Raw genomic sequence first — 22144 nt, 5'->3', positions numbered from 1 at the left:
GAATTGAGATTCTACTTTGTCTCTATACTGACGCTTAGCTTGTTTGATATCCTTGCGGAGGGAATAGCTGCCCTGTTTGTATTCGGTCATGTTACCAGTCACCTTGCCCTGATTAAAAGCAGTGGTTCGCGCTTTCAGTTTCACGCAAAAGCTGCCATCAATCCACGGTTTCTGGTTTGGGAATGTTTTAATCGTTGCAATGGGAACGACATCTTCAACGCACGTTCTAATGAACTCGCACACCGAATCAGCGTATTCGTCAATGTTGTTGTCTGACGCAATACGAAACATATCCCAGTCCACGTGATGGAAGCAGTCTTGGAGTGTGGAATCAGCTTGGTCGGACCAGCGTTGGACAGACCTCAGCGTGGGAGCTTCTTGTTTTAGTTTCTGTCTGTAGGCAGGGATCAGGCAAAATGGAGTCATGGTCAGCTTTTCCGAAAGCAGGGCGGGGCAGGGCCTTATATGCGTCGCGGAAGTTAGAATAACAATGATCCAAGGTTTTGCCAGCCCTGGTTGCGCAATCGATATGCTGATACAATTTAGGGAGTCTTGTTTTCAGATTAGCCTTGTTAAAATCCCCAGCTACAATGAATGCAGCCTCAGGATGTATGGATTCCAGTTTGCAAAGAGTCAAATAAAGTTTGTTCAGAGCACTCGATGTGTCTGCTTGGGGGGGAATATATACGGCTGTGATTATAATCTAAGAGAATTCTCTTGGTAGATAATGCGGTCGACATTTGATTGTGAGTAATTCTAAATCAGGTGAACAGAAGGATTTGAGTTCCTGTATGTTTCTGTGATCACACCACGTCTCGTTAGCCATAAGGCATATGCCCCCGCCCCTCTTCTTACCAGAAAGATGTTTGTTTCTGTCGGTGCGATGCGTGGAGAAACCCGCTGGCTGCACCGACTCCGATAGCGTCTCTCCAGTGAGCCATGTTTCCGTGAAGCAAAGAACGTTACAGTCTCTAATGTCCCTCTGGAATGCTACCCTTGCTCGGATTTCATCAACCTTGTTGTCAAGAGACTGGACATTGGCGAGAAGAATGCTAGGGAGTGGTGCACGATGTGCCCGTCTCCGGAGTCTGACCAGAAGACCGCTTCGTTTCCCTCTTTTACGGAGTCGTTTTTTTGGGTCGCCGGCTGGGATCCATTCCGTTGTCCTGGTTGAAAGGCAGAAAACAGGATCCGCTTCGCGAAAGTCATATTCTTGGTCGTACTGATGGTGAGTTGACGCTGATCTTATATTCAGTAGTTCTTCTCGACTGTATGTAATGAAACCTAAGTTGACCTGGGGTGACCTGGGGTACTAATGTAAGAAATAACATCCTTCATATTGTAAGTACATTTTCAAAAAGACAAACTTAGTACAGTACTGAAGGGGTAAGCTATCTTTTCTATATGCACTTACTGAGTTTGAAGGTAGGCCTTGAAATACATCCACAGGTACAACTCCAATTGACCTAAATTATGTCAATTAGCCTATCAGAAGCTTCTAAAGCCATGACATCATTTTCTGGAATTTTTCAAGCTGTTTAAAGGCACAGTCAACTTAGTGTATGTAAGCTTCTGACCCACTGGAATTGTTATACAGTGAATTTTAAGTGAAATAATCTGTAAACAATTGTTGGAAAAATTACTTGTGTCATGCACAAAGTAGATGTCCTTACCGACTTGCCAAAACTACAGTTTGTCAACAAGACATTTGTGGAGTGGTTGAAAAACAAGTTTTAATGACTCCAGCCTAAGTGTATGTAAACTTCCAACTTCAACTGTATATATAAAAACATGTTTTTACTTTGTCATTATGGGGGTATTGTGTGTAGATGGGTGTGAAAAAAAGTGCAATTTAATCCTTTTTGAATTTATGCTTTTACAAGAACATGTGGAGTAAGTCAAGGGATATGAATACTTTCTCAAGGCACTGTATTTAACAGGAACATATGCTTTGCCCTCTTACTAGCACACCATAGAACAGCAGTGTTGCCAAATTCAATGAAAACCTGCTTTTGTTGTTGTGGGACAATGATCTGAAAAGAACTTGGCCACACTGGCCACCATAAACACATTAAAGGTCTTGGGAACCCACATCCATCTTCTCAATGTCAGAATTTTCTTCTCAGTTTTTAGATTCACTCAAGCTCACATGGTGACAAGATTCTGTTATTTGGTGGCACAAAGGAAGGTCTTTTTTGCGTGATGAAAAAATATTTTCCATTATAAAGCATTTGTAACACAGGTCTATTGATGCTATGGCTTTGGTTACTTCTCTTGCTCTCAAGCAATGTTCTATGCTACAAACATCTGTTGTGGACAAATTCTTACACATGGACATTCAAAGTCAATCTGAAATGAATCATTGTTTATTGTCAGCGCTGGAGAGTTTCCATCCAACTCAATGCACCATAGAACACATGTCTGTCAGAAGCTCTTCCGGGGCAGTCCCAGTAGTTGTCTTATGTACGGCTATACACAGACAAGTTATATTTGCATGATTTAGCATCATTAATTAATCATTACCATTTTGTTTCATTCATGTGACCTACCAACACCTCACGAGGCTTCTCCTCTCTAAGCTGAGACCTGGAAATGGAAATCTCGTTTGTTCGTTCTTAAAACAACGTCTGGGTGTACTTCCAAATTGCAGCTACTGATAAGTGGCGGATTTGTTCAGTCAACCACTTGCATGAACACAGAAATTGGTTAATAGAACACAGAAATGAGTTATAAGCACAAATATTAAAATTCCCATTACACAGCTCTGCCTGAACTTGCTATAATATGACTGACAATGTAATCGTTTTCTCCAGACCTTCAGATTATCTGCCATTCCTGTCATTTGGGGTCTTGTCAATGTTAGATGCTACTAGAAGTTGTGACAGTAGCTGTCTGCCTAGAGATCAATATCCTGTGTGAGGCTGGTGTGGGATGCCTTGGCCTTTTCCTGCTGTAGGAGGAGGATCTGTTCATTAACTAGTTGCCCACATTCATCAGAGCACCGCTCTCTGCTAAACATTCAGATTGCGGCTGCCTGCTAAAGAATGTCAAGTCATTTATCAAACCTGACGATGCATTTTCGGAAAAGGCCTTCTGACCCTCATAGGCTTGGCACGCACCGGTACAACACATTACAGTACTACTGCTGGCATGGTCTCAGAAAGGAATTACAAGATATGACTTTATCATCACATGGATACCACCGGGATGCAGCCATACCTGGTTGTGTAAGCAGAAGCTTTTCTGTACATTTTCCCAGTGAGTTCTGTGAAATCCATTCTGAAGTTATTTTTGTGGTTTGAACACGTCACAGTTGCTGAAATTAGTTGTGTAATTGTCAGCAGTTGTGGGAGGACTGATACTGTAGCTGTCTGTGGAGCTCTCTGTGTTGTCTTGGGAGGATGTCGTGCAGCATGTGAGTTTCAGCTGAGAGAGAGAGAGAGAGAGAGAGAGAGAGAGAGAGAGAGAGAGAGAGAGAGAGATGTTTTGTCTTTTTCCTGGGAACCCTGTGCTCTGCTGTTGTCAGTGAAATGCAGGGTATTCTCTGTAACCACAGCCCATGAAGAGCCTCATTAAAGGGAAGTGGGGTGGCAAGCCTGGGGCAAAGACTCCCGTTGCTTGTGTGTGTGGGATGAGAATTCAAGGGGCGTTGGTCCGTGTAAATGCTGAGCCTGGAAAACGATTCTCGCCTGGCTGGAGAGGGTGGAGGGTGTGTCTTTAGGATGGAATGAAGGAGAGGTTGCCTGGATACCCATGCAGCATTGCCTGTGTAACAGGGCTATATTGGTGAATACCCTTGCCACTTTATTGTTAAGCCAATGGGTTTTTGGTTTTAGTTTTGTCTTGCCTTCACATACTCAACATGGCATCTTATTGGCTGGTTTGCGTGGCTTGCTTTAAATGGGTTGATGTTTCAGTTAGAATCGTCCCAGTGAAAAAACACCAAACCAGCGGTAAGTTGTTGGTTGCAAAGCACTGTACGTCAAAAGTGATTTTTATACTTACAAATGATGATTTGAATGTACAATTTATATATATTTGTTTGACAATGTTATTAGAACATCCCACAACATGCAGTGTTTTTGTGCATCTTGTTGTAGAGAATTCCAGCTAAAGCCAGCTAGCAACTTACTGTGTCTTTTGGAGGGGGAGGTCGTATATTTTGTACACTGCGCGAGTGCAAAGGTGGATGGTGAGCCGTGCATTGCATGACGTGCAATTTTGTGCTGTTTATCAGAATAAATCTCCCATGACTGGTGCTACAAGTTGGAGTTTGTGTCGATGATTGATTATACACAACGCAATAAGAATACTGTTACAGTGGTGCAGTGACGGTTCTTCTAGATCGGATCATCCTTCGCTGGATTTCCATCTCAGAACTTCGCTCTGGTTGCCGTTCGAGAATCAGATAAGACGTTGCTGTTGCAGTTTATGGCAATATCACATTTTGCCACAGAGGACGCAACTACGTTTTTTATCCTTTACTGAGATTTATGATTTCTCTGATTGAGACTATCTTTATTGATTGGGACTTTCTCTTCACGGACAAACAATATAACTTTTGTGTTACTTGTTTATTTGCAATTCTAACGTACATATGATATAACTAGGGTGAGTTTTACCAGTGTACTAGATATAGGTTACATTTTGACATTCATTTCTTAAATTTTTTAAACATATTCTGCTATTTTTGTTTTAGTATGTTGATTTCCCATTATTAAGATGGAAGGTGTTGGGAGAGGTAGGGGTTTCCTGACATTTAATCTGTCACTATCTGTTGGTAGGGGTTCAGCCAAAATTCCAGTTGCTTCTACACCGATTCCTAAACTGGAGGGTTTTGGGAGTTTTGATGATAGTTTCCTCATGGAAACGCCCAAGGATGTGAATGAAAGAGGTTTGCCAAATACACGGAGTGGGGAGGTCTCCATGGATTTCACAGAAGACATTGTACAGCAGATTGGTCATTCCATTGTGGAGAACATTGCCTCCTGTTTGGAGTCAAAGGCAATTGTTGGACATGTTGGGGACAATGTTTGATATCAGGGAGCTGGTGTACTTTAGGGGGGATGGCTCTGAAAAGTGCACAGTGTATGAGTGGGAGGATATGGTCATGGTTTATATGCGTAAGAGGGGCGTATCTGTGATGGACCAAGCAGATGAGGTTTTGGGCAGGCTTATGGGAAAGGCCCGCATTGTTGTTAAAGTGGGCATACACAGCAATCCCTCTGTTGATTTATCTAAAGTCCCATCTTTGACATACTGAAACAACATTTTAGTGACACTTATTTTTCAAGCATGCCCCCCCGCTGACTTTTATGCCACATTACCTCTGACTGATGAACAACCATTCGACTATTGGCTCAGACTAAACAGGGCTATGGAGGTTGCTGAAGATTGTCTAAAGAGACAGAAAAAAGTGTTGAAGACCCATCTCGTGAGCTCACAGTCATGTTCATCAGACATTGCCCTAACGCCGAACTGTCGCTTATCTTTAAGTGCAAGCCAATACAGCAGTGGACCGCTGCAGATGTTCATGAGAGGTTGGATGAATACAGGAGGGAGCGGAGGTACTCTCACTTATCTAAGGTGACCTCAGCCATCGCAACAATGAAGCAGGAAGTTGGTGCTGTCATGGGAAGGGCCCATGTGACCACTCACCATGCCTGCTGTGAGGCTCCACATGGAATCACCTAATGCGTTGCCTTCCCCAGCCCAGGCTACTCATGGCTCAGCTGAGCCGATGGAACATAACCTTGCAATGCTGGAGCGTGTGCTGGAGCAGAGGCCATAGCAGTCTAACGGTCAGTTCCAAAAAGGGAATAGGAGCAAATTGAGGTCTAATGGGCCATGTGAAGTGTGTGGGGATGCTGGACACGATACTTACTTTCACTGCAGGGCCAATCACCTCTGCTTTTTTTGTCATGTAGCTGGCCATGCACGCTCTCAGTGCCCCAAGGCCGCAGCTCTGAGCACAGCTGGTGGAGTTCCTAAAGTAATCACTGCTCAGCTCCCGGAAAACTAGTAGGCTTGCATGTAGAAGGGGAGAGTGTTAGGCCTTTTGTCCCCATCAGTGAGAGCTGTTGATTTGGAGTCTGTATATAAAAGTGTTTGAGACGAAATGGAGACTGAGAAGAGTATCATAATGCAGAACACGCAGAGACTTTCCCCATATGATACTTTTTTCTATGCCAATGTGTTAATAGGAGGAGAAGTGTAAGTGAGAGCTATGCTTGTCAGTGGGTCCATGGCTTGTACCTTGAGCTCTAGAGTCTTACCTGAACTTTTGCATGCAGGAGTGTTGAGAAGTCCATCATTGAGACCTACAGAGATAGTCTTGGTTGGTTGTGGTGGGTTGAAGTCCAGGCCTTTGGGAGTATGTGAGCTGGAGATGGAGTTGTACGGCTGTAGAGTTGCCGTGCCTACACTGGTGGTTGAGGGCCAGAATGTTGACCTCATCTTGGGTCTCTCATCTTGGGTCTTCTAAAGACCTTCATTTGCCACCTGAAGACTAATTGAGATCTCTGGAAGAGGGTTTATACTCCAGTGTGTGACAGGGGTGAGGATAGCAAGCTAATCAACATGATAGCTAATGTGGAGAGATGGAGGGACAGTGAAGTACCTGACAAAGTTAGAACTGTGAGAATGAAAGGGGCAGAACACGCAGAGACTAGAGACTATGCAGCTGGCAGTGCTGTTCTCATTGAGCCCATCAGTTCAAGGTCAACACCAAGGTCAATCCCGGTAGGGAGAACGGTAGCTCTGATGCGGGGGGATGGGTGGCTCCCTGAAAGAGTGATAAACCCTTCTCAGAAGACAGTGACATTGAGATGAAACGCCACTCTCGCCGATGTCTTTCCTTGCATGGCTCTAGAGGACTTTAATGGTTTGTGTGTGAATGATGATTCATCAGCAGCTTTACAGCAGCAAGTGCAGAGAATGGCTGACATACTCACTGACTGCCAAGATGACTTGACTCTAACTGATGACGGTTCCAGCCGACTTGATGGACCTGACAGTTCAAGCAGTCTTGGGGTCTTACGTGACTTAGGTTTGATTGATATTGACGTCGACTCCTATCAAGTCTCTCCTGCTGGTAAGAAGAAACTCATCCATCTCATAGCTGAGTACCAGTCAATTTTTTCCAGGCACAAGTTGGATTGTGGAAAAGCTACCGGATGTCTTCATCGCATTCAACTGAGTGACGAGAAACCCTTTCGGATGCCCTACCGACGCCTTTCACCAAGTCATTATGAGAAGCGTAAGAAAGCGTTGAATGAGATGGAAGAACATGAAATCATAAGGAAGTTTAGTTGTGAGTACGCCTCACCCCTTGTCTTTGTCTGGAAGAAGTCTGGAGACCTGAGATTCTGTACTGATTTTCATTTGCTCAATGCTTGCACCATCAAGACACCCACCCACTCCCTCTCCAGGCTGACGCGCTGGCTGCTTTAGGTGGAAATGCCTTTTTCTCGACAATGGAACTTACCTCTGGCTACTACAATGTGGAAGTGCATGAGGATGACCGGAGATTCACAGCTTTTACATCACCATTTAGATTGTACGCATACAACCGTATGCCACAGGGGTTATGAGGATGATGCTAAACATCTTTGGGGATCAGAACTTTCTTAGGTTGCTGTGTTACCTTGTCGATATCTTGGTCTATGCGCCCACTGAAGATCTGGCTATATAGCGTCTGGAAATAGTTTTTGAGCGTCTCAAGGCTCACAACCTGAAGTTGGCGCCAAAAAAGTGTCACTCTATGCAGAGGTCTGTGAAGTTTCTGGGGCATATCATTAGTGTGAATGGTGTAGATACAGACCCTGAGAAGGTGATGGCCGTTACAGGAGTAACAGAAGCTGATCTGATGGAAGATGGCACTGACATTCCATCTCAGAAGAAATTGAGGTCATTCCTTGGGATGGTGGTGTATTACCAACAGTTCATTAAAGTTTGCTTGACCATCGCAAAGCCTCTCTTTGGATTGGCGACTTTACACAAGGCTCCATGCTGGAAAAAGAAGTGACGCTCACTTGTCAGGAAGTTGACGGCTGCCGACTGGACAGCAGAATGCAGACAGACCTTATTCCGCTAAAGCAAGCCTTACTGGACCAGGTTTTGTTGGCCCACCCCAACTTCGACAAACCCTTTCTACTGTCGGTGGACGCTTCCAGCAACGGCTTAGGTGCTGTCCCAGGTACAGGAACAGGGAGCTACAGAGAGACATATAGCCTTCGCAAGCAAGTCCTTCAGTTATGCACAGTCGAGGTATCCTGCGCACAGGCTCGAGTTCGTTGGGCTATCTGTGACAAGTTCCACCACTGGTACGAGGGGAGCAGTTCACGGTATGGACAGATAATAATCCCTTGACATTAGTGATGCACCATGACATTTTTGTATCTTGCCGATACCGAGATCCTATATATTCCTTGACAAAAAAAACGATACTGATAACCGATATTTAAAAACAATTGCAGCCTTTTAAGCATTCTAGTCCAGTTAAATAGTGAACATGAACACAGCAGTCTAAGGCATTGCATCTCAGTGCAAGAGGCGTCACTACAGTCCCTGGTTAGAATCCAGTCTGTATCACATCCGGCATGAATGGGAGTCCCGTATGGTGGCGCACAATTGGCCCAGCGTCGTCCTGGTTTGGCCGGGGTAGACCGTCATTGTAAATAAGAATTTGTTCTTAACGGACTTGCCTAGTTAAATAAAGGTTACACACACAAACACACACACCACACTGACCAAAAAGTTATTTTGTTGGCATTTACATATGTCCTCATTACCAGTAAAATATAATTAAAACCTATTTTTTTCACTTACTTGCTGTGCTGTTTTGTTGTTCAGTTGTTCAGTCGTTTCATTCTCAACCAGGATTTCAATGGAACACCGTTTGGGTCCTTGCTATGGAACGTCGTTTGGATCTTTGCGTGTCAAAAAAGATACTGTTTAACATGATTTGACATGTCAAATAACACTATGCTTGTTGACCAATCAAACCAAAAATTCCACTATTGTGCCTAATCCTTATTGTGGCTAGCTTCACAACACATAACCTGGTCCAGTCGAGCCTCACTTGCCAGATGAAGCTAGCTGGCTGCTTATAATGTTAGCTTTGGGCAACAGGTTTAAGTAGCTGGCTAGCTGTTTATTTTCATGAACTGAAGTTCAATTTCAATAGGCGAACAACAAGTGGCAACCTAGCTAATACTTACTCACAAGGATTCCTAAATCATTGATAAGAATAATGAAAATTACTGCAGTTTCTACTGTTCATTGTTTTCAGGCTGGTTGTATTGGTGCTAGCTAGGTACCAGGCTAAAGCTAGCTACCCCAGAAGTTGTGGTCGAACATATTCTGCTTTATTACCAAAGCGGTATTGAAAACACATAATTCGTGGCTGGTGTTTTCTTGTTTGCAGACTTTTTTTTACAGCTTTGACAGTGCTACTGTATCTTTTTTTGACACGCAAAGACCCAAATGGCGTTCCATAGTATGTATGTCGTGAAGCTAATAGCAGTGACGCTATTACTGTGTAACTCCGGTAGGGCAACATCTGAAAACTAGCTCACTTGGTAGTGTGTACCAGTGCTCAACATCACCCACGACAGAGAACGGTTGATTGCCAAGGGAAATGTTCTTATTCTTTCAAATGACTGCTTGACTTGTTGACTGCTCGATCCACACAGAAGACATTGTGGGCTAAGTTAGGAACACTGTGTTGCACGTGTAGTGCAAAATTTTACACGGTGTCATTACGTCATGTATCTATGTTATATAGGTATGCACGTCAGCTTTGACATCGGTTTTGCACATCGCCGTTAAACTAGACATCGGCCGATACCGATGTTGACGATTTTATCGCCCGATTCCGATATGTTCACCAATATATTGTGCATCCCTACTTGACATAGTTCCTGACCAAAGCAAAGTTTGATGGTTGTAAACAGAGATGGGTTGCCAAGCTGGCATTGTATGAGTTTGACATCAAGTACATCCCGAGGCCAAAAAAAATGTTTTTGCAGATGCTTTGAGCAGAGAGCCCTTCGTATGACCCAGTGCACTCCATCACCTGACAAGGGTCCCGTACGAGGCCTTACTAGCTGAAGCTAACGCTGTGCGCACAGACAGAGTGCAAGACATGTTTCGCTGGTCCAACCACCCCTTTGACAAAGCCTCTGACTCCAACGACGTGGTCATTAGCTGCCAGGCTTCTGTTGACCCCCCCATCTGGTGCTTTATCAAGACATGAAGTTGCAGCTGTTCTTCATTCACACAGGTGTTGGGTGGGTGAGATTGGCCCACATGCACTGCTGTTGCCACAGCTTTCGCAGCCTGTTATGCCATCAGAGCAGACCAATGTTGGTGTTCTGCCACACAACCTACTGATGAATAAGCAGCGTGATGACAACGTGATGAGCAGAGTGATCTTCTTTGTGGAAAGGGGGAGAAGACCATCTCGGAGAGAGTGTGCCCACGAGAGTGTTGAGGTTTTGTGTCTTCTCAGAAGTTGGGACAAGTTGACCATGAAGATGGGTGTACTCTATCATGTTTCAAAGAATGTGGTTACAAAGAGGAAAACATATCTGTATGTGGTTCCAGCCTCCATGAAAGCAATGGTGTTGAAGGGTGTCCATGATGAAGCTGGCTACCAGGGCCAACAGAGAACAGTCTACCTGACAAGACAGAGGTTCTTCTGGCATGGCCTGGAGAGGGAGGTAAAGGAATATGTGAAGTGCTACAGGAGATGCGTCGTGAGCTAAACTCCCGGTCCGGAAGCAAGAGCTCCTCTTGAGAGCATAATAATAACTGAGCTTCTTGAACTAGGGTGCATAGACTTTTGGTCTGCAGAAGACTCTTCAAGCAAGTCCCTGCATGTGCTCGTTGTTACTGACCACTTTACCAAATTGGCTCATGCCTTCTTGTGTCCAAACCAGTCTGCTAAGTCTAGCTCATCAGTTGTGTAACAACTATTTCTGTGTCTACGGGATTCCTCGCCGTATACACCCAGATCAGGGAGCCAACTTTTAGAGCGCTCTAAGAGCCAAACTGTTGAGTGTTGCAGGTGTTCAGAAGTCTCACACCACACCGTACCATCCGATGGGGAATATTTTGTACACTGCGTGAGTGCAGAGTTGGATGGTGAGCCGTGCATTGCATGACGTGCAATTTTGTGCTGTCATAATAAATCTCCATGACTGGTGCTACAAGTTGGAGTTCATGTCGATGATTGATTGTACACAACGCAAGAACAGTACTGTTACACCTATCTAACCTGGAGTGTCTTGACCAATTAGCGTGTAATCGGGATCCAGACAGGGAGTACAGTAGGGGTTCACCACTTCAACTATGACAGACAAAATGAGAAAAAAAAACAGAACATGACATTGTAGGATTTCTAATGAATTTATTTGCAAATTATGGTGGAAAATAAGTATTGTGTGTGAAAACCTTGTGAAGACTTACAGAAAACGTTTCACCTCTGTCATTGCCAACAAAGGCTATACAACAAAGTATTGAGAGAAACTTTTGTTATTGACCAAATACTTATTTTCCACCATAATTTGCAAATAAATTCATTAAAAATCCTACAATGTGATTTTCTGGATTTCTTTTCTCATTTTGTCTGTCATAGTTGAAGTGTACCTATGATGAAAATTACAGGCCTCTCTCATCTTTTTAAGTGGGAGAACTTGCACAATTCGTGGCTGACTAAATACTTTTTTGCCCCACTGTATATGCCTGCTTCACAATTTACCCCCCACCAACTCTCCAACCAGCCACAATTCTCCATCATTGTTAATTAACATCACATTAACAGTCCCTGACCTATTTCTGCTTTAGGCTTGGATTACGTAATTTCTTTTAGCTAAAGAATGTTTTGGAAACAATGGGATCCAGACAAAGAGGTACATTGTCTGTGTGTACCATGGTAATGAGAACAGTGATATAGGCCATCCACGGTCATCATCTCTGAGGGATTGTACTATTCCCATGTAGTGATTATGTAGATCCCCATGAGTTTTAATGAGCGAGATCAGATTACCCTTTTCATTACCCTTTTCCATGAAACCCCTCTACCTTCCATCACGCCAGCAGTTATTGAATGACTTTATAATATACATGATTTCCAATGCAGTAACTCTGATAACGGCTTTGAACACAGGAACAGACACTGACACAGACTGCTGGTTCACAGTCTGGATTATGTTGTTCTGGTTTCATGCTTGAGTTCCTTCCACCCTCCACAGCCCATGAAAAGACTCAATGCCCTTAAGCCTTCAGCATGCTTTGGTTCGGCCGCAAGGCGAACTGAACGAGTGTGCTTGAATACTCCTTTAAAAGACCTTAGTTTGAAAAATGAGAAGAAAATCGTCAATACTACGGTTTGTCCATCTTGAGACGCCGTAGCCATTATACACTTCCTCAAAATAGTCAGAATTATTATGAATGTTTTTGCCAAGGAGCTCTTAGTTGCCCAATTTTACATCTAGCTAAAATGTTTAGTTCAGTATTTCTCAAGTGAAAAAGTGCGATTCATCTCTCATTCAATTAAGTGTTTGTTGTCATTCAAGAATCCCTGCTGTTGACCAATCATCAACAAAGGGGCATAGACTTCGGCTACTGACAAGATATTTTTTGAGAGCACGAACAGGCGAAGAAACCCTTGACAATGACCAAAAATGAACAAAAACATCACAAAATGTTGTCCAAATATATGCACAAACTGTTTCGGATAGGAAGCAGGTGGACACCAAAAATCTAAATCTTCTTTAACAAAGGAACCTAAAGATGAAGAGATGGGGGGGTGGAGATGAGTTGGGGGATGGATTAACCATGTAAGGTATCACAGCCAAACCAACACAACTTTCTCAACATTGAAAGTATTCTGTTTGCAGTGGCTTATAGGAAATTGCTTAGGCAATATTTGTCAGAAATGGAGGGATCTACTGAATCACAGTAAATTTATAACCTCGCAAGGCTGTATTTATGATCCTACTTTTTCCCGTAACATTGTTTATTTACTAACATCATAATTTATGTATGGACAGAGATGGGTTCACCTACCTGGTAGAAATGCTTTTTTCATGGTGTATCTACTGAATACTGTCTGGATAGCACTCCACTTAGATATCCCAAGGCTAAAAATATTTGCCTTTCAAACTGGATAAAATGGACATTTTAGATTATATATTTTTTAAATCAGTTTTTAGTCTTAAGGTGAAAGAAAATGAAATAGTTATTGTTCCAACTGGTAAATCCTGTTGGAATTGTTGGAGAAATAACATGGGGATTAGATCTAATTCCACAACCCACCACCCATCAGTTTGGAGTGGCTCACAGCTGCCAGTACTAAAGCAGCCGGTCTCCAGTTTGAGCCACTGGTACTTAGGTTCCTGGACATTGAAAACTACATTTTAACAAGCTATTGTACACTGGGCTATTCTGTGCGGCTGAAGTTGGTAAGCATGTATTAGATTTAAGGTGAACATTATGAATGGTAATTATTCACATGCTGATAATTGTTTACCTACAGGGAGGGATGTGACTCGGGGCTCTACGCTGACCTTTTTTACAGGGAGCACGTGTGTGCCTAAGTTGAAACATTTTGGAGCACAAAGAAATTTAAGAACCCAATGAAAAATATTTGAGGCAACAAGCTGTCTTCTTCGTAATAATGGTGCAAGCGTATCCTCCATGGCACCAGGGCCTGCAGTACAGTGAAGGAATCATTGCAACAATTATCATCTTTATTCTAAGCGCACTGGTGCTCCTAAAATAAAATTCCAGGTCGCACAGCAAAATATTTAGGTACTTATGCAAGTAAAATGGTCGCACTGTAGAGCCCTGTGACGCATGTTTTCCATTGCAGAGTGCATCATGTTGAATTACAGCACCACAGAGCCTTCTAGAGCATCTCGCCGTATTTGACTATAGGATGGATTCTTGGTCCACTCCTTTTCCTAATCGTGTTCTCAAGTGGCTTTCTGGTAATGCAAACACTACTGCCATTAGAAATGACCAGGGATGAATTAAAGGAAACTAGAGATCTATCCAACCCCGAAGGGAATGAAACAAAACACAACATCTGCTCAATGGATTTCGGAATTATTGTAGAAATGTTACCACTGATACATTTCCATTTACTAAAGATATTACAGTAATGTAATGGGTGCCTACTCATGACTCTAAATTTCTTCCTTTCAAAACACTCAAAGGCAATTGCTCCATTATACGGCTATGACTTTGAAAATGTACTGTGTCTTGAAAGATGCAAAATATATATTTTGAACTGCTCTCTCAGCGTTTTATTGTGCGCGTCTGGAAATGGACCACTGTAAATGGATTCATTCTGCAGTAATCACACTGAGCACACAGGCAATAACTCTGAGATGCATCAGGGCAGACTGGTCTGAGATATCCCTTCTCTGCTCTACGCAGCAACAGGTGATAGGGAGCATGGGGAGTTTACAGTCAGGGCACGGTGTGGTGTACTTTGAGCACTGAAACATTGGGATTGGTGAAAAGTCACCACATAGAACAAAGAGTATGGAGGCAGAGATGCAACTTTAAAATGGAGTCTGACAGTAAGGTAAAAAATACATGGAAAGACAGCCCTAAAGTGGTCTCCAGTGGCATTGACTTAGAGGAGGTAATCAATATAGGTTATCTCATCATGGTATGTGAAATGGTGTGATGAACAGTATTTGCATTGCAGAGCTGACCCCTAGAAGTAAGAGGAATACACTTGCAACACCTTTTTTTAGGTGGGTGGGGAGCAGTTCCAATCATCTGTAAATGTCATAATCTCTGACGGAGGGTTTGGGTATTGACTGAGTCTGGCTAGATGAAGGACAGGGATGCTAATCTTCACCGGCCATGTATATCAATTCAGAAAAGCCACCAGACCACGTCACGCAATATGCAAAATACAGTATTTTAGAAATGACACATATTTTTCAGTCCTGTGAAATGGTGTGATGATTGTCGTGCTTTGGGCACATCCTGGCTGTCTTAAATGTGTGCTGGCTCTGATGACTGACTGAATGATTATACAGTGACCTGCACTGATTTATTTGAGAGAGAATCAATGTGTGCTTCAGAGTCACTGTCTCTGGGAAGTGTAATGCTTGACCTCTCACTTCCACCCAGCTGAATGAACAGGCAGTAACCTTTTAAAACATGACCTTCAGTTTAGCACATGTAGCAACTGTTCCACTCAGATAATAACACTCTGATCATTCTAAATGAGAGCGTGTACTAACACTGATCATATGATTGGTAGAGTTTGGAATCAGAACATCAATTAGTTGTGGTTGTTGAGTGTAATTTGTTGGGCTGTGTATGAAGATTGTACCCCTGTAAAACAACACATTTCACTGCACCAATATGTTTTTTTAAACACTGTTAAACGTTGTTAGGCAGGCTATTTGCACACTATAATAGCATTCAGTTCTGCAGACAATGTGGACTAGGATTTAAGAATGGGATTTTTAGCTGGCTCCTATTGTAAGAGTTTGGATGGAAGATGCTAAATGTAGTTTTGAAGTTGCTGTGAAGAGAAGTGCAAACCCTTATCACCCCGATTGCAAGTCAACTCCTCTGTGCACATAAGTCACACTGTCGCTATGTTTTTCATGGGCTTGCTGTGTCACCACTGCCACCTAATGTGCAGTGCCTAAAACTGCATGCACTCTATTCAGAAAGTCACATACAGCTACCAAACAAAATCACAAGCTGTATTTTGGGGGATTGAATGTCTAAACTATATGGTATATATTGTTATTACTGACATTGATTTTATGTGACAGTCAATGTTTGGTCTTATTGTGTTTGTACCCCAGGTAAAAGAAGCCATGCAGAGGATCCACGACAGAGGAAACATAGGAAAGCTAATCCTGGATGTGGAGAAGTCTCCCACTCCTTTGGTAAGTACACAACCCTGACCTTTTTTTCTTCAAGAACAAGTTATTTATAAGTGGTCTAAAACTGCACATGCATTCAACAAGTTTGAAAAACCTTGAGGAAAAAGAAAATGATTAAATAGCATCATGACTCACCAGTGAGTAATTTATCCCTAGAGAACTCTTGGCCAAATCAACACAGGTTGAGGTTCCTGGATAGCACTAAGTCTGATAACAATGAATATATCTTCCAATGGCACTGGTTTCTATGGTGACCCATGAATATCAGCGTCCCCATTTGGAGCAGCAAACATAAGAAACAAAAGCCTGAGCAGTGTTGACAAAATGTTGATGTCAATATGTTTAAAGTAACTGTCCAGTAAAACCTAATTTCAAACTCTTTGAATGTTTTTTTTAATGCATGAAATTTTCTTGGCCCTTATGTGATTGGTCCAGCAGCTTTTGTCTTTTTTATGTTTTTATTCTCCAGTGGGGAGAAGGATCATTCTTGAGATAATGGGAGGCACGTGCTCAGGAATGCACACTCACTGCACACAAGCAAGATAAATAGCAAGCCAAGCAATCCACAACTGGTGTTAGCAAAAAGAACAATGCCCATGCAACAACTATCTCGCCTGTCACTTCTATTTCAAATCATGTGGTTTGTATAGGGTGACCACATTTAAAATACCCAAATGCGAGACAACAGGATGATTTTCGGGACATTCGCGGGACAGTTGCCTTCGTGAATAAAAACATTTAGCAGCATGTCCCCGTCCCAGATGTAGCCTATTGAATATCATTATAGAATATGCATAAAATGCATCCTCCAATTGCAGCATCTATCTATGGCCACACATATTGTCTCAAGAAACATTTATATTTTTAATACCCACAAACACCAAGTTAGGCATACCTCATTTCAAAATAGGCCATGGCTTCATAACTGTCCATCATGAATATTCTTCACATTTTACAAGTGAAATGTCTAAACTGCGTCTGCATGCCGATCATTTCATCTCAATCAGTTTCATGGGAATATGCATTTAGATCTTCTTGAATTCCTATTTCGTGGGCAAATTAGAGCAGATGGTGTTAAACTTTATAGCCTTCCTGCATTTTATTTTTTTCAATCATAGCACATTCTGGTGCTGTTGAGCTTTGGCCCCCTGATAATTTTTTTGCCACTATTCAGCTTGCCATCACTTCATTTCTCATGAGATTTGGGGGTGTTTTAGGTGTAACAGTAACATTATACTATGCTATTATATTTGGTTTTGTTATGTAGAATACTAACCCACTGGCACACACTGGTTAAATCAATGTTGTTTCCACGTCATTTCAATGAAATGAATTGACGTCTGTGCCCAGTGACAATTAATCATTATGTGATCTGCCAAGACATTGATTCAGCTTTGATCTAACATTACTAAATGAGCACAATTGTGAGAAGTAGCAGTGGCAGCACTACACCAAACAAGTAATTGAAGCACACCTATTCTACTCTTTTGCCTTGAGCAAAATGTGGTGATGCAAAAACGAAAAACTACATGTGTGGTTGTTTTATGAAAATCTGGGAATATTTGGCCAATAAAATATTTTTGGTTGGAAAAATAGTTAGGAAGGGAGACTTCTAAAATGGGATTTAGTGAATAATGTTTATTGCGCAACTAATGAGCATGAAGACCCTCACAAATTTGGAAATTACGTTATCTTTCAGTCTAATACGGGTATTTACTTACTTTTGTAGCTCTTTTTCAGAAGCATGCTTTTTGTAAATAGTTAGGCCTGCCTGTCCTCTCCAAGTTTAGCTAGAATTTAGCCCGAAAGGATTTGAGAAATTGGACTGGTTGACCATAGGCCTATGACATAAATCTACATCTTGTCTTGCGCAGAATATCAGATCTCAACAACTATTGGAGTGTTTAGCATCACCAGTAGGCTACACCGTTCTTATGATATATATATATATATATATATATATATTCATAAGCGAAAAGTGACTGCAAGAGACAGGTTGGAACGAATCAACAAAAAAATCTAAATTGTTTGGTTGTGGGACGTGGGAAAAAGGGCCAAACTGCAGGGTTGACCTGCAGAATCCGGGACATGTGGTCACCCTAGGTTAGAGTAGGGCTGCTGGATATTTAGAAGCAGTTAGCATGCGAATGCTAGCTATCGATGCAAAATTAGCCAGCTGGCTAACCAACAAGAAATCAAGTCAAAGCAGATCCTCCACACAACAACCATCTCACAATTTCCTTCTATTTTAAATCATGTGGTTTGCAGCTAAAAGTTTTAGGTCAAGAGGAAACCTAGTTAGCTGTTGTTGAGTGATAAAGATAGCAGTAGCTAAAGTTATTTAGGTTCCTAACAACAAAAATATCAGGAATATAATGACAAATCAAAGGACAGAAACAACTAATACTTGTGAAATAATCATTGTGCATTTATTCATTTATTGCTGTTATAGTAAAGGGCGCTAGAAGTTTTATTGTGCGATTCGAAATCCTGAATCTGAATCTGTCCATACAATTTGAACCAGGTTCAGGCAATCTGCCCCAGTACCTCCACGTGGGAACTAATTTGAATATCCAAGTGTCTCATTGGCTGAGTCTCATTGGCTGAGCTGTCAAATCATTTTTTTTTTCCAGTATTGGCCCAAACCACTCTGTTGTTTCTGAACTAGCCAAGCAGGGACACATCCTCAATTCTATATTTTTTTTAAAATTAATAATCTATTTAATTCAGATTGTCATTAATTGTTGGTAATATTTCATAAAAAATCAATCTGGAACACTGGACAGATACATGAATATTTGAATTCTTTGTTCCTCATCTTTGAATGTTTTCTTATAGATACAGTTGATACAGTACACTCCATTCTGTATTTGTAGAAATTACAATGTGTTCTGTATTCTGTGAAGATGGCCAGTGACAGCACAGAGACCAGTGAGGCTGGTGAGGAGGAGGAGGAGGAACATGAAGGGGACAATGACAACAAGGAGCGCATGCCTTTCATTCAGTAGGCCCAGGTACGGCACCACAACTGGCCTGGACACCTCAAAGGAAAAAGGTGGAGCGGGGGATTAGTTCCATAACAGATGACTCCACAACTCAAACTACGCACAGTGAACTCAAACTGTTGTACTGTATGTGAGTGTATGTTTGTGTGCGTGTGTGTGGGTCTGTTGTCTTTGTGTCTTTTGTTATGTAAGATGTTTGAAAGACATGAAAACTCATAAGACACTGGTTGTCAAAGTTGCCAATCAGCTAAAGTGCCATTCACTATCCAGTATTATGATGAACATTGTGTTGCTGACCAAATGATGTTCAGAGATGCTAAGACCTATCTGCAGCCTCAGTGTTGTTCATTGTGTTCTATGGCAACCTCAACAAGGGAGCAAAGTAGGAATGGAGTGAATAAGGGGTTGATTATGTTGCTATTAGGGAAAATACGAGAGTGCGTGATTGAGTGTGAAAGAGAACAGTAAGTGAGTGAGAGTGAACCAGGAACATAAGTGATATTGACCATGGTTGTACTCCTGTCTTGATGGTTGAAACAAGAGGGAAACTAGGAGGGTGAGTATTAGCGTAAACGTCTCCTCTAAACTATATTCCTGTTTCTCTTTTACCACTATTATGGTGACTCAGAAGTGAGATTCATTTCAGCTTCTTCATGAACACTAGTCACTCTGATCACCCCATTACCACTGAATACACAGCAAACCCAGAGCAGATTGGCCCTGGGCTATATACCTCCACCTGCTGCAGTGAGTCTATCAAAACCACTCTCTGAGATCGTTTTTCACCCTCCTCCCTCAGGTTATTTTCAGCAGTGTGTGAGCTAGGAGAGAGTATTAGGAAATGCCACTGTAAATGCCTGCTACCATGTTTACCGACACATTAGGGATCCGACCTTCTGCGGTATTGTTATGGGATCACCAGTGCCTTTGAGCTAGAAGTCTGCAGCAGTCTTGTAGAAGATTTCAGTATTTGAATTGTACCCATTCCACAGACACTCCATTTCATGGTGGTTCTGCCAAATGCCAGGCAGCATTCTGAGTGTGTTTCCTACATTTCTACAACTAATGAAAAAAAGAAATATAACGTCAGCTTTTGGTCTCATCCGTAAGTCTTCATTTCAGACAAACAATGCAGATAGAAATGGCATGGGGGTCAGGTGATGATGATGATTAACTACACCCGTTTCTGTTTAGTCTGTGTTCTTTATGCATGTGTGTAATAAGTTGTGTTACGTTTACCTGCTGGTGCCTGTGTATAGTGTGCAATGCCTTCCAAATAGAGTGCCACAGAGAGGGAGGACTAAAGACACATTCACTTACAGATGAGCTTTTGGGCCATCAAGAATGGAAGTACTATTGCTGTGGATACCACAGGAGAGGAGTTATTCATATCAGATGTTAACATCTCATGTGAGATCTGGTATGACAACTGCATTGTGCTACTAGTATTATCCATATGGAAAGTGTGAAATTAATCGTCCAACGTACAAAACTATTTATTCATAAAAATATGAAACTACCATTGATGTATGGAGATGAAAGCTACTGAATCACCTTGTTATAAACAGTAAATCTAGCTAAGGCAGATGTGTTTCATATAATTGCAAGCTTACATATTACCTTCAGGAGTATTCCCACACCAAAAGGAAAATGTACAGACACAGGATAAACAGCATACAATTTCTTGTAACTTTGTAAGTTAATAGAAAATATGATATATGTTTGTATGTACCCTGCTGTCTGTATGAGAAGAAAGGGCCCAGTTTTTACATGGCTGTGGTAATGATTGGAATGTAGCCAGCTGTGCTTCTCCAAACGAACCACCGACTGGTGAAGAAATACAGTTCCACACATTTCATTGATCTTTCATTTGCCACTCACAACATTCTTATGATCTTTAATTAACTAAGTCACATTAAATGTCACAACATTTTATTCAAATATTTTATTAGCTACGTCACAACATTGCACCTATTTCCTTTCATGATAGACTTGGCAAGGGTGATGAAAATCAAGTATATTAATGAAGGACAACAGTACATCTAAATGTGAATGTCTCTGGGTTTTCCTGTTAGTCTAGGTCTAGAGTGTAGAGTAACTTGCAGTGTGTCTGTCTGTGTTTCAATGGGAGGTCATTATGATGGATAGTCAACTTGCCTTAAAAGTAAAAAAAAAAAAAAAAAAAAAAAAGATAAACTATGTAGGCGTGTTTAGTACTGTAGTTGGAACCTGATTACAGACTTATATGAAGATATTGTTTAACTGTATTTGTTGGTATTAATGGTTTTGTTATGTTATACTGTACGTAGTCCAGTTCTGTTTACATAAATAAATGTATCTGCAGAGCATTCTGGGAAAGCTGTGTGTTTTTCTTGGCCTGTGTCATTTTCAGGTTTTCTCCACAAGCCACCCTGTGAAAGACTCCCTATAATATCTTACTTTCATAGGCTGAGGTATTTCTCCAAGAATGTACAGTATGAAAGATGATTTAAGCTTTAAATCCATGGTAACTTTCTCACTGTAAATGACTTGCCTGTTAACAACGGTAAATAGACTTTGACCATGGTTAGTAGTAGTAGCGCGGCATATTTCTTAGGTTCTTGTCTTATTAGGTCATAAGGATTCAACATAAATTACTGATTTGCATCTCTCCCAATCACATTGAATCTTGATATTCTCTTATCATCCCTTTTCCATTTATAGCAGTGGGGTATGTAACACCTTTATTATGCAATATAAATGAGGTTGGTCCTTTGCTATTTACTGGCAGGCCGGTGGCCTTTCACAATGTCACCACCACAACTTCCTATAAATCAAATACAACTGTGATAACAAATGTTCGGCCTTTTGTCAAGCTCCTATCCCCCCACAGTAATGTAACTCAAATGGGTGACCTTTGTCAATGTCCTATGTGCTATTTATAGCCACTATCATCTAAGCCTGCAGAATGTATCTCTCTGATTGGCATAAACATAATTTATGCAGAAGATATGTTACTGTTTTTATGCTCCAATGCTGTAATCTATTTGAAATATGGATTGCATCCTTTTATCATTGTGTAGCTAAACCACTTTAACTATGCAGTCATATTGCACCTATCAACAGCCCTAGACTATTATCTGGATGAGACCAGGGTTCCAGAGTGTTGTTACGACATTGTGATTACTTTTCAATGTTGCTCTTCAGGTTTTGGGAATTAATTCATGC

At 41.7% G+C, this 22144-nt stretch overlaps 1 protein-coding gene across 1 annotated transcript in view; it reads left to right on the top strand.

Moving 5' to 3' along the window:
* The window catches only part of LOC135548720 (synaptic vesicle membrane protein VAT-1 homolog-like), a 40569-nt gene extending 19284 nt beyond the window's left edge, over positions 1-21285 (top strand). The window contains exons 8-9 of the mRNA XM_064978588.1: positions 15852-15935; positions 18839-21285. Coding sequence (XP_064834660.1) covers positions 15852-15935; positions 18839-18940 — 186 coding nt within the window. The 3' untranslated portion in view covers positions 18941-21285. The remainder of the gene's footprint in view (positions 1-15851; positions 15936-18838) is intronic.
* Positions 21286-22144: the final 859 nt, after the last annotated feature.

This window comes from Oncorhynchus masou, chromosome 1, assembly GCF_036934945.1.
Source record: "Oncorhynchus masou masou isolate Uvic2021 chromosome 1, UVic_Omas_1.1, whole genome shotgun sequence".
Classification (NCBI taxonomy): domain Eukaryota; kingdom Metazoa; phylum Chordata; class Actinopteri; order Salmoniformes; family Salmonidae; genus Oncorhynchus; species Oncorhynchus masou.
This window is presented reverse-complemented; position numbering and strand designations above follow the sequence as displayed.